At 39.9% G+C, this 12,030-nt stretch overlaps 1 protein-coding gene across 1 annotated transcript in view; it reads right to left on the reverse strand.

Moving 5' to 3' along the window:
- HMCN1 (hemicentin 1) overlaps positions 1-12,030 on the reverse strand; it is a 269,695-nt gene that overhangs the window by 94,091 nt on the left and 163,574 nt on the right. Inside the window, exons 44-49 of the mRNA XM_063298423.1 lie at positions 10,483-10,644; positions 9,508-9,789; positions 7,986-8,153; positions 5,708-5,821; positions 4,701-4,787; positions 2,887-3,078 (exon numbers count right to left, since the gene is read on the reverse strand). Of these exons, the coding sequence (XP_063154493.1) occupies positions 2,887-3,078; positions 4,701-4,787; positions 5,708-5,821; positions 7,986-8,153; positions 9,508-9,789; positions 10,483-10,644 (1,005 nt within the window). The remainder of the gene's footprint in view (positions 1-2,886; positions 3,079-4,700; positions 4,788-5,707; positions 5,822-7,985; positions 8,154-9,507; positions 9,790-10,482; positions 10,645-12,030) is intronic.

Here is a 12,030-nt window from a genome sequence, read left to right on the forward strand (position 1 = left end):
TTCACACAGCCGCATTTTGGACCAACTGAAGCTTCCGGATACTCTTCAAGGGTAGCCCCATGTACAGTGCGTTGCAGTAGTCTATATGGGAGATGACCAGGGCATGAGTGACTGTCCGGAGGGCATCTCGATCCAGGAAAGGGCGTAACTGGCGCACAACCTGAAATTGCGCAAAGACCCTCCTAGCCACGACTGCCACATGCTCTTTGAGCAGGAGTTGTGAGTCCAGGAGGACCCCCAAGTTATGCACGGGTTCTGAATGGGGCAATGCAACCCCATCCAGAACTAAAGATGACAACTTCCCGGATACCGAGGAGCCATCAATCCACAGCCACTCTGTCTTACCAGGGTTCAGCTGAAGCCTGTTGCTCTCCATTCAGGCCCCCACAGCCCCCAGGCACTGAGAAAGGGCATTGACCGCATCTTACTTCACCCAGGATGGAGATATATATCTGAGTATCATCAGCATACTGATGGTACCTCATCCCGTGGTGACGGATGATCTCACCCAGCGGTTTCATGTAGATATTAAATAGGAGAGGGGAGAGAACTGAGGAACCTGAGGCACCCTGCAAAGCAGGGGTCAAGGGTCGGATCTCTCATCTCCTATCACCACCGACTGGGACCGGCCCTGGAGGAAGGAGGTGAACCAGCGCAGAACCATGCCGCCCACCCCCAACTCCCTGAATCGTCCCAGAAGAATACCATGGTCAATGATATCGAAAGCCTCTGAGAGATCAAGGAGAGTGAGGATGGATGCACTGCCTCCATCCCGCTCCCGCCAGAGATCATCCATAAGTGCGACCAATGCAGTCTCTGTCCCATATCCCGGCCTGAAACCGGACTGAAAGTGGTCTAGATAATCCATTTCATCCAGAATCCTCTGAAGCTGTAACGCCACTACTTTCTCAGCCACCTTCCCCAAAAAGGGGAGGTAGGAGACTGGATGAAAGTTGTCCAGGACAGTAGGGTCCAGCGATGGCTTCTTGAGGAGGGGGTGTACCAACGCCTCTTTAAAGGCTGCTGGAAACACCCCCTCTCCCAAGGATGTATTAACCATCGCATGGACCCTGTTAATATGTTTTCTACTACAGATTAAGGTTACTATGGTAACTAATCATTTTGGCCGGGTGAAGAGGTTGAATTTAATTGTCCTCTTTTCAGATGTTAATTTTTGCACCTGGGGAGAAGAACTTGCCTGGACTAGTTTTAGTTTCAGTTTCCCTTCTGTGTAGGCATGTAGAGAGTTAAGCAGCTCTCACTGAGAGCCTGTAAGAATGCAGAAGCCTTTAAATATGTTTGTTTTCTCTAAATAAAATTATTTTTATAGAAATGCCTGGTGTGTGACTTTTCTGATCTCTCCTGGGCCAAAAGGCTTTCCTAGCAATCTGCTAACAGACCCAACCACATGTGACCTCCCAGCCTGCTTTTACTAGCCAGAAGGGACATGGGTCTAGATGGCATGTGGTGGCATTTACTGTCCATAGGATCCTGTCCACTTCCTCAGGTCCAACAGGATCAAACTGCTCCCAGATAACTGGGTAAGCCTGTTCCCCTGGTGTCTCTAGATAATCCGTTTCATCCAGAATCCTCTAAAGCTGTAACACCACCACTTTCTCAACCACCTTCCCCAAAAAGGGGAGGTGGGAGACTGGACGAAAGTTGTCCAGGACAGTAGGGTCCAGCGATGGCTTTTTGAGGAAGGGGTGTACCAGTGCCTCTTTAAAGGCAACCGGAACCACTCCCTCCCTCAAAGATGCATTAACCATCGCCTGGACCCAACCACATGTCACCTCCTGGGCTGCTTTCACAAGCCAGGAAGGGCATGGGTCTAGATGACACGTGGTGGCGTTTACAATCCGGAGGATCCTGTCCACTTCCTCAGGCCCAACAGGATCAAACTGTTCCCAGATAACCGGGTAAGTACGTTCCCTCAGCATCTCCCCAGACTCTGACCCATGCTTAGAGTCCAACTTGGACTGAATCTGAGCGATTTTACCCTGCTGGAATGGTTAACATATGGCTTTTTTTACAAGTTCATTAATGGAACAATCTGACTGTGTTTTTTTTAAACAAGCTCCCTGATAAAATAGTCAACCTTCTATTCCAAACGACAGGAAAAATGGGGAATTTGTGGAGTTTTATTTCTTTTCTTTTTTTCCAGAGATCCAGAGGATTAAAGGAGTAGGGAAATCACCAACCAAGGAATATGGGGATTCAGACAGAACATTGAGTCATCACCATGACTGAAGCAAAGGAGGAGCCTGAAATCTGGAAGTGGATTTCTTAAGCCTGTTTCCTGTACAGCCATTTTACACATGGGAGACAAGCAGCTGAAGGGGGCAGTGCAGAAAAGCCCTCTGCAGAGCCCTTTGGTGAGGGGCATGTTTAGGTGCTTGGGTGAGGTTCAACCTTCAGAGGCCTGAGGTGCCCATCTGTCCTTTAAAATACCAAAAATAACAGGGAAATGGCCAATTTGGGAGTGAGATTTCTTTTTCTTTTTTAATGGTCCAATAGATGCCTTGAAAGCTGCAAAGTTTAAGTAACCCATTTGTTCCTTAATTGTTGCAGATAGATAGAGCTAGAAATACATAGTCCTATGACATGCTGATTATCTATGTATATTAAATTTTGGGAAGGTTCTTTGAGTTGCATGCAACTCCTAAGCCCTCGGTGACCTGCAGGCAACAGTTCTGGCGCTTGCCGCAGTGATATGACTCACGCTACTTCCCTCCCCCAATGCCTTAGAACCAACCCTCCAGTTTTATCAACAGCTCTGCAAGTTGAGATATTCAAGTATATACATTTACTGATTTTTCAGTCCAAACAGATCTGTCTTCTTCCTGGGAACCCAAACACTTTCATTTATTGCTCAATAAATCTTACCAAGTACATTAACACTGAAGCTTTTACTTTTGTCTCCAGCTTTATTGGATGCAACACAGGTATATCTCCCTGTGTCAGCGACTTGAGCATTTGTAATCTGAAGAAAGCGTCCATTAGACATTAACTGATGGCCATCGTCCTCTAGAAAAGTTTGTCCATCTTTTAGCCAAGTGATCTCTGGAATAGGGTTCCCTTTTGGGGGAAAAAGAATGCAAATATTAATAACTGAATTGTGAATTTTGAATATAAGGTGGCCCTTTTAAATTTTCTTGTTTGGTAAGTCCTTCTGTCTCAGAGTAAACCAGAAGATTATAGGAATGAAGGAAGGAAGGAAGGAAGGAATATGATACTTTTTGGTGATCTGTGTGTCTGTACCCACATAATACATACATATATATATAAGCTATTACCCATAAATGTACAAAGACAACTGAGGTTGAAGCCAAAATAAAATCTCCACCCCACACCCCTCCTTTTCATTTGCACTTTCAAAAGTTCAGTAAATTCACATGCAGAAAAAACCTAATTAAGACATCATAGGTAGCGTGGACAGGTTGCAAAGAGTATCGGGGTGAACCCTTCCTCTATGCCTATGATCTGTCAGTTGGGCTAATAGACCTGAAGGCAGGATGCAGGATGAAATGGGAGAGAGCAATCAATAGTGAGTGAGCTCCATTCTCAACTAGTGGATATAATGCATCCATTAGTGACAGAACTAGCAGCACTTAGCTGGCAGAACCAAGCTTTCTTTTCTGGTTTAAATTGATCATCTGAATGCTAAAGCTGTGATAATGAAAAGGTCCAGCACTTTTCAATACAGCAGTACCCGTGTATATAAGGACCCTTTATAAGACCTGACAAGTACTTGAGAAAACACTTGTCCAGCATTACATGGGTAGATGAATCTGCAGAGCAAGATGTCCAGTCTGTCCTGCAGCCCAAGTCAAAATGGCCATGGAGGACAGTGCCCAGTGACTGGAGGAGAGGGGCATGCTCACAGCCAATAGGAGCTGGGCAAATTCCAGACTGACTAAATCTTCAACCTCACTGCCTATGAAGCATCCCAAATTGTATTATAGCAAAACTGTGTTGGGAAAACAAGGAAAATAATACCTTAAAACTGGAAAAGCTAAAGACCCTTCTATGTTGCCTCCACTATGGCTGTGAATGAGATGAAGGCAATATGGCAAGGATCCAGATAAATAAAAATAGTGGGATATGTTCTTCCACTGCTAAAGGAATGTGAAGATGAGCTGTATGTGAGAACCAGTGCTATACCATTGTTCCTGTTAATTGGGATTATACAAATATGGAAGCTTATATGCTCAAACAATATCCCATGATATTTGGATCTGCTCATGCAGAAGAGCCTGAGATTGAGACTAGCTCTCCCCATGCTTGACTGAAAAATCCTTATCCTGTGAAGGCATGAGAATGATCTTTCTGATGTACAGGATGTACATGGCTACTTTTATCAGCCTTGTCAATTATGGTAATAACTGCCATAGGTAGTTTCCTGTCTCCGCTCAAAAATTCAGCCATATCCTGAATTGCCAAAATGTTTGTATACTGCCCTTTGGCAATGTTCCTTAGCTGTAGCCAAAAAGCATCCAAATCAGTCCTGTAAAAATATGGAAAGTATGTGTTATACTCCATTCCCATAAAAACTTTTCAATGTTGCCCTTGTGAGTGGGAGGGGGAGGGAGGAAGACTGAGAGATGCAAGTTTACCTGCTTAATATCATGGCCATCAATCTCCCTCTGTGTTGCAACCAAACCAACTCTAACAAAGAATCACCAGAAGCATTGGCTTACCTGTCACTTCACATGTCAGCATAATGCTATGTCCTTCTTTCACTTTTACATCTTCCAGTTTATTTTCTCCTACAATGCCTGGAGGAACTTTTATATCGAAGACAGACAGACAGACAGAAAGGGAGGGAGGGAGGGAGGGAGGGAGAAACGAATTATGTAAGAATACAGAAGTACAAGAAGATTGTATCTTTATTTGCAATAAGTCATCACAAGATATGTTGTTCCATTTTCAGGAGCCATGCCTTCAAAATATATTAGTATGCATGTTGCATTGTGGTAGGCATGTGAGATATGTTATGACTTTGATAAAGGTATGTGAAATCTGGAGTACATTCATTTAAAATATTGAGGCTGAAGACAGATAGGACTTTTTCAGATAGTTTCAAACGAAAGGAAAGGAGCATTATCACTCATAAGTTACAAATGCTTTCCCCTATTGTCTTGGTTCCTAGAATGGATAATGTTGCTTTCTTTTGAAAAAGTCACAAAAATAAATATTTCACAAGAACTATAAAGAATATATATTGGTTAATCTAAGATGCTGCAAGGCTATTTCTTTTTCTTTTTCTGCTGCAAGAATAACATGGTTGCTTCTATGGAAACTAAATTTCACAATTTTCTAGATATATCCTGACATACTTGGATGATATTAGGTTCAGTGGAATGATGGTATTAAGACAATTAGATTATCTAGTGAGATTGCATTGAACACTAGATATATTTAAAGAAGAGTTATTAAAATTTGAAGAATTTGCAGGGAGGAAGGAAAAAACACAACTAAGTTCTCCTGTTTTTAATTCTATCATTTTTCCAAGGCACTTTAGGATAAAGTACCATTCTACTTTACATTGGAACTACTGCCAGCTATATTGCCCAATTCAGAAAGCCACCCATTGGCTGCACTGTTTTTTCAGTCATCTTTTCAATTTCTAAACACAGGGACTATACAGTAAATTGGAAGAAAAGTCTTGATACTTTGGCTTTTTAAATAGTTTTGACACACTCACCTAAAACTGAAAGTTCAAAGCTTTTCCTGTCTTCTCCTGCAATGTTAGTCACCACACAGGTATAATGACCAGCATCTTCCACTTTCACCTGCATTAGACGTAACATCCTGCCACCTAAAGGGAAGAGGCATAAACCTGCATATTATAACAAAACCTAACTCTCAATTTTGAGTTGTTAATATGGAACCATAACAAAGCATGAGTGTGAGGAAGCATTTTTCTTCATTATCATTGTGGGCAATATGCCAACTAACTGAGATTTTTTTTTCAAAAAACTTTTTTAATTAAAAAAAACTAGTAGTGGTTCGGTGGTTAAGCAGTTCATTGTGATGTAATTCCATCACCTGGAAAGTGACTGGGCTATGTAAATAATTTGTATGGGCATGGTGGAAACAAAGTTGGTTTGCAGGGAGAGAGACATATGGAGACATGTAGAGAATGTTGTTGTTATAAATTAGATTTAGTCAGATTTCTTTCCCTTTTATCTCTTGTCTTTAATTTCTTTGGCTTATCTCACTACTTCTCACTGGTTCAGGAGCTTTTTTGGAGGAGGGTGTTTTTGCTTTGTATAACATTGCTTACCCCAAGAGAATATATGGTAAGGGAATGTTTTAAGGGCAAATTCCTTTTATACTACTGTAGGCTTTCAAATGCCTTTTATTTTTTGAGACTTTGACTCTGTACCTGATACAAATCAATCCATGAAAGCATCCAGAACTCTGTCTGAATCTACATTATTAAGTGAAGTTCTGCTTTGTAAGCAAGGGGGTTGTGTTCAAGATGTCAAGATGGGGCCAGCCTCCTTAAAGGAAAAGTAATGCAACCAGCCCTCAAGTGATTGTATTCTACATGCTTGACCAGGTTGATATATTTGGGGTGTACTTCTATCCACCAGTGATACTTCAGATTTATTTCTGGCTTTACCCACTTTGGAAGAGGATATTCCATGTTCTGGTAACTTCCAAAACTTAACATTAAGGATATTATACCCTTAATGCATATTGCACTAGTTCAGTCTCATCTTCACTGGTTTCCAATTGGTCACCCATCATGTAGTTTGGAGTACAGTACTAGCATATTTTTACTCTTATGTTTTAATCAAAACAATGGTCTTCTAGAAAGACTTTTATTGTAAAGCATTTTTTTAAAAAATAAATATATTCTAGGCATGAAACGTGCTGCTTTTTAAAACTCCAGAACCTACTATGATTAGCTTATGCATTTTGGTAAAAAGGTAAAGGCACCCTTCAGTCAGGCTTGATTCCTGGTGACCACAAGGATATGTCAATGTGGATTTCTAGACCACAGTACTGCAGTGACTGGCTTTTGCCTTATTCTGGTGTGTTTGTTTCTTTTTACTCTCCCCAGTCTAAGCTATAGCCCAGGTGGTCTCTCATCCAAGTATTAACCAAGCTTGACCCTACTTAGCATTTTTCCAAAATTAGCCAAGGTCATTTAGGTGTTGCCACACATACTGGCATGAGTTATGTCACTGAAAAGTAAATGAAATTTGCAGTAAGGCAGCAAGATGAGTCCAATAATCAAAATATATTTCTTTTAGCCTCTCAGTAACTTGGAAAAATATGGTTTGGAAATGTGACTGTGAAATAATCATATACACAATGGTAACCAAGTTAGCCTGTGATCTAAGATTTAAACAATTCTCAGTATCATGTGCTAATACTCTCTACAAAGAAAATAATTTTCTGCAGAAAGGAAATAAGGTAATGACTTCTGCCTGAACAGCTTAAGAGAGTAATATTAGGCATGCAGAGCAATTACCTCCTTTAACTAATTGTATCTGAATCACAAATTGTATAGTCCAGAAAAAGCCTTGCTATGTACATTATGTAAACTGGCTCACATTTATTTGTTTATTTATTTATTTATTTATTTATTTATTAATTACATTTATACAGCCATCCATCTCACGAATGTGACTCTGGGTGCACACAGTAAAACGAACAATAAAAAACACAACTTAAATAACTATTTTAAAAAAAGAGACATATACAAATAAATAAGACCATGGGAGTGTATTAAAAAACTCATACATAATAAAGCCATCTTAAATTGGGTTTGGATATGATATAATGATGTGAGCCTGACTTGCACATATGAGATCCTAAATATTTCATCTTGAGGTTGTTGGATAAACCATCTGTTAGGTCTAACAGAGCCTTTCCATGTGCTCAGTTTATCTTAAACATACTATAGAATATTTTCTCTGTTTAATCTTAAAAATAACTTCTTTTCACTTTAATAAGCTCCCTCTCACCTGATAGGATTCTTACAGAGTTACTTAAAGAGACCAGCTGTCCATACTTCAACCATTTTATTGATGGATGGGGAATTCCTGAAGATTCACAAATCAGGGTGACTGGGCTTTTCTCCACGACACTTACATTTTCTGGCTGAATCAGATTACCCACAATTCTTGGGGGGACTACCAAAAAAGAGTAGCAAGACAGATTAGACATCATTCAGTAATGAATGAAGGATAGCTCCATTTATATAAAAGAATTTAGAAACAAATATACGTATATAATGCTGAGATTCTTTGCTTATATTAAAATTTTCTCCCTCCCTCTTCACCACCTAAAAAATAGCTATAATTTATTTTCCAGTGGTGATAGTGACCCTCTGGCAGATGGTAGTTGGAATTTGGTGGACTAAGATCCATCTAAACTCTTGCTTTACAGGTTTCCATAGTTCTCCTAAATGAGAAGGTTATTCTTCAATGCTACAAAAAATAGTTATGTAAACATCAAGTGTATTTTTGCTGTTGAAAGAATAAAGGTAACCACTTCCCTCTAACTAGGATTAGACTTTGCATCCCTAAGTCAAACTCTGAAGGAGTTACTAGTTAGACCCCTAACAGAAGGATGGACAAAACCTAACTATTGTTTATTTGTTTTTTTCATTTGAAAATAAATACACTTTTTATCTCTGGAGCCACAATAAGTAGAATTATTTGATTAATGTCTTTATTGTGATTCCACACACAGTTGTTTACTCTGATGAGAATTAAGACCTATGTGCAGAATTGCAGCCCTTGTCTCTGCAAGAACATAGTATTAATTTTATCAGTTCTTTTGGTCATTCTCATAAAGCAAGAGGCAAAATGAATTGTAATATGGACATTTGTTTGCTTCATTTCTTCTGAAATACCTGGAGTGCCTGGCATACGTAACACATATTATGAGTATTAGCATAAACTGTTCCAAATGTTACTGAGTTACTTCTTGGATTGATTCACTGCTTTTGTTTTTGTTTTTAAGCAACAAAGTGATCCAACTGTTCTCTCGGGAGCTGAAAGTACTGTATGAAAGTTTACATTCAATGTTTTGCAAAACCCTGTATCTTTGCTAGGTTTCGGACAAGATCAAAGGCTTTCTGAATTAGATTAAGACCTTTCTCTTGAAATGTATGAAGAAAATGGTGTGACAAAAGGAGATACGCAACCAAAGGAAAAAGTAAAATTCTGTTTGGGAAAATAGCAAAAGTAACAACCAACAAATCTTTATTACGGTCAAAAACCAGCATAAATAGTAAAATTATTTTGTCTTACATTTTGCTTTGGTTATTATATATTACTTACAATGTTGCACTTTTTCCCTCTGCTGCCCCCAAAGCATATTATATTACTATATATTAATTCATGGATGCTGCTATTCTCCAGCTTAGTACTACATTAAGTAACAGAGCTATTCCACAGGTAGCAGAATAGTCTACTGCCCTCTCACTCCAGGCATGCACCTTTGTGTATCTTCTCTATTACACATTTTTCCTTTGCTCACCGTGAACACTTAAGTCATATTTCCTGTCGGTCAGTCCTGCCACATTCACAGCTACACATACATAGCGACCAGTGTCTGACACCTGTGCACTTTTAAGTCGAAGACCACGCCCCTCATTTAGTATTTCAACTCCTCTCCCATTGGCTAATGGCTGACCATCTTTCATCCAGGTGACAGCTGGTTGCGGAATGCCATCCGCTTGGCATTCAAGTGAAAAGTCATTTCCTTGAATTACAGTGACATCCAATGGTGCATTCCCATTGTCCAGTATAGTTGGACGAACTGTTCAGAGAAACAAAGTGGCATTTCAGTTTCAGCTGTTCAGCCCCAAACTCTATGTGACATAGCAATAAATGATTAGAACTCCTGACTGCATTTCCTTTTGAAAAATCCAGCTCTTTCAAAGGGGGAAGGGATTTATATTTTAACAGCAAGTTTTAGCTCAAATCCAACTCATCTCCTGGTGACTGCAAGGAGTCATCTATAGTTTCGTAGTTTCTTAGCAATGATACAGAAGTTGCCACTGTCATCTTCTGGTTGCCACTCTCGTCTCCTGGGATTTCCCCCCCGCCCCAAATACCAGTCTAGTCTACTGGTGGCCAGTGTTCTGAGCCCTAATCAGTTCCTACCCTGCTTAGCTTTAGAAGGCCATCAGGTCAGCAAAATGCTGCCATCTAGTGGGACATCTGTATTGGGGGCATGAAAATTACCAAGTGCAAATCTAGCTTCTAAATTTCTGTTAAAAGCAACACCAAAAATATGTGTGTACTTGTACTGTGCCTGCGTATTCTCCATTTCATAACAAATACTGGGGTCAGGAGTGTCAGGGTATAAGGAAAAAGGATTTTAAAAATCCCTCCAGCTGTTATTAGCAAAAAGAAAATGAGCGATCCAGTCACTGATCTCCTGGGACATGTTTAGTTTGTTCCGAAGTTTATATGTGAAGGAAATTGAGGAACATTGCAAGTGACTTACCATACACTAGCAACTTATATTCTTTCTTTATTATTCCAGCTACATTTGAAGCTATGCACATATAGGACGCTGCATCTGATTTTTCAGCAATAGAAATTTGCATCTGTCTTCCTCCAGATAAGACCCTGACTCTCCCTGTAGGGTCAGCTAGCAATGGAGAACCTACAGAAGAAATACTCTCAGATAAAAAAATTTGAAGTATAAAATATGTGTACATATTGTTCAGAGTCTCTGAAACCAGCCACATTTGGATAATCAAATCTTAGCTTAATAACCCAAGGCATGAATGAACGTCAACTTCCTGCACATACTGTTAATTTGTTCCTCTCTTTGCACAGTTGAAAACATAAGGCAAGAAAAATTGTACAGCTTCCTATTATGTCTGAACTGGGCAGTATGATTAATGACTATAATTGTTAATCCTAGCTATGAAAATCAGCTATGGCTTCATTATTTTTATAACCTTTATATACCACTTCCCATTAAAACGTATCAAAGCAATTTCAACTAAAACAAACCATAGTTTCCTAGTTAGAGATGATGACACTCTGCCATGTAAAACTAGATTAAGTTTAGCATCTCATCTGAACCAGTCCAACACTGAAGTTAAGGTGCTGTGTCTATACCACAATCTCAAATGGCTGTTTATGGTAATATTATTTATTTCAGTTATGGCTATTGTGCTCCCTGATTACAGAATTAAATAAAATAACTTCTCCTTCTGGCCTATAAACAGAGCTGGATGGTATCTTGGCAAGCAATTGTTCCCACAATAGCATCTCTACTTCCTGCCTTGGCTCACTCATAAGGCACACAGAGGTAGGTTTCCTTAAGGTAAAAAATATGACCTTAAGGAAATAATTAGCTTTCTTGCTTCCATACAAATGCTTCAACTTCTTTTGGGCTTTCATGGGTCTTTCTTAAGGGTTTTGTGCCTATGTGTATGTGTTTATTTAGAAAAAGGGGAAAGTGGTTGCTGGTGAAGACTTTCTGGAATAATGGCCAAGGAGGATGGGGCTCAGCAAGTAGTGGTTTCTTTGATTGCCTTGATCAAATGCTTTGATTTCTTTGATTTATGGCTAAACTTAAGCCATAAACAGGTGTGCTGTGCATGTGCACCATATGATTAATCACAGCTTTGTTGCATATTATACTACTCAGGCAGAGGGAAGAACAATTTGGCTGCAGGCAAATACAAGAGGCTCATTCACCCCACAGCATTTTATATGTCCATTCTGTTCCAGACATACTGTACTTCCTGCCAGGCTAGGTCAACTAAAGTACAACAAAGTCCCACAAGCAACAAGTGGTACTCCCATTACACTTTGGACAAAGAGGGATTGGCACCCATTCAAGTTGATACATTCTGTAAATTCTGCCTGAATTATGGCATTCTTTTTGCAAGGATCACCTGGTTGCTTTGGAAGATTTCTCTGGTGGTCTCCAGGTGTATGTACATGCACAGACAGCACTTCTGCTGAGACTGCCAGCAAAGTGAAACATCTGTGTGTGCACATGCATGTGAAGAAAGCAGCCATGTAGCCCCTG

The sequence above is a fragment of the Candoia aspera genome, chromosome 3 (assembly GCF_035149785.1).
Source record: "Candoia aspera isolate rCanAsp1 chromosome 3, rCanAsp1.hap2, whole genome shotgun sequence".
Taxonomy (NCBI): domain Eukaryota; kingdom Metazoa; phylum Chordata; class Lepidosauria; order Squamata; family Boidae; genus Candoia; species Candoia aspera.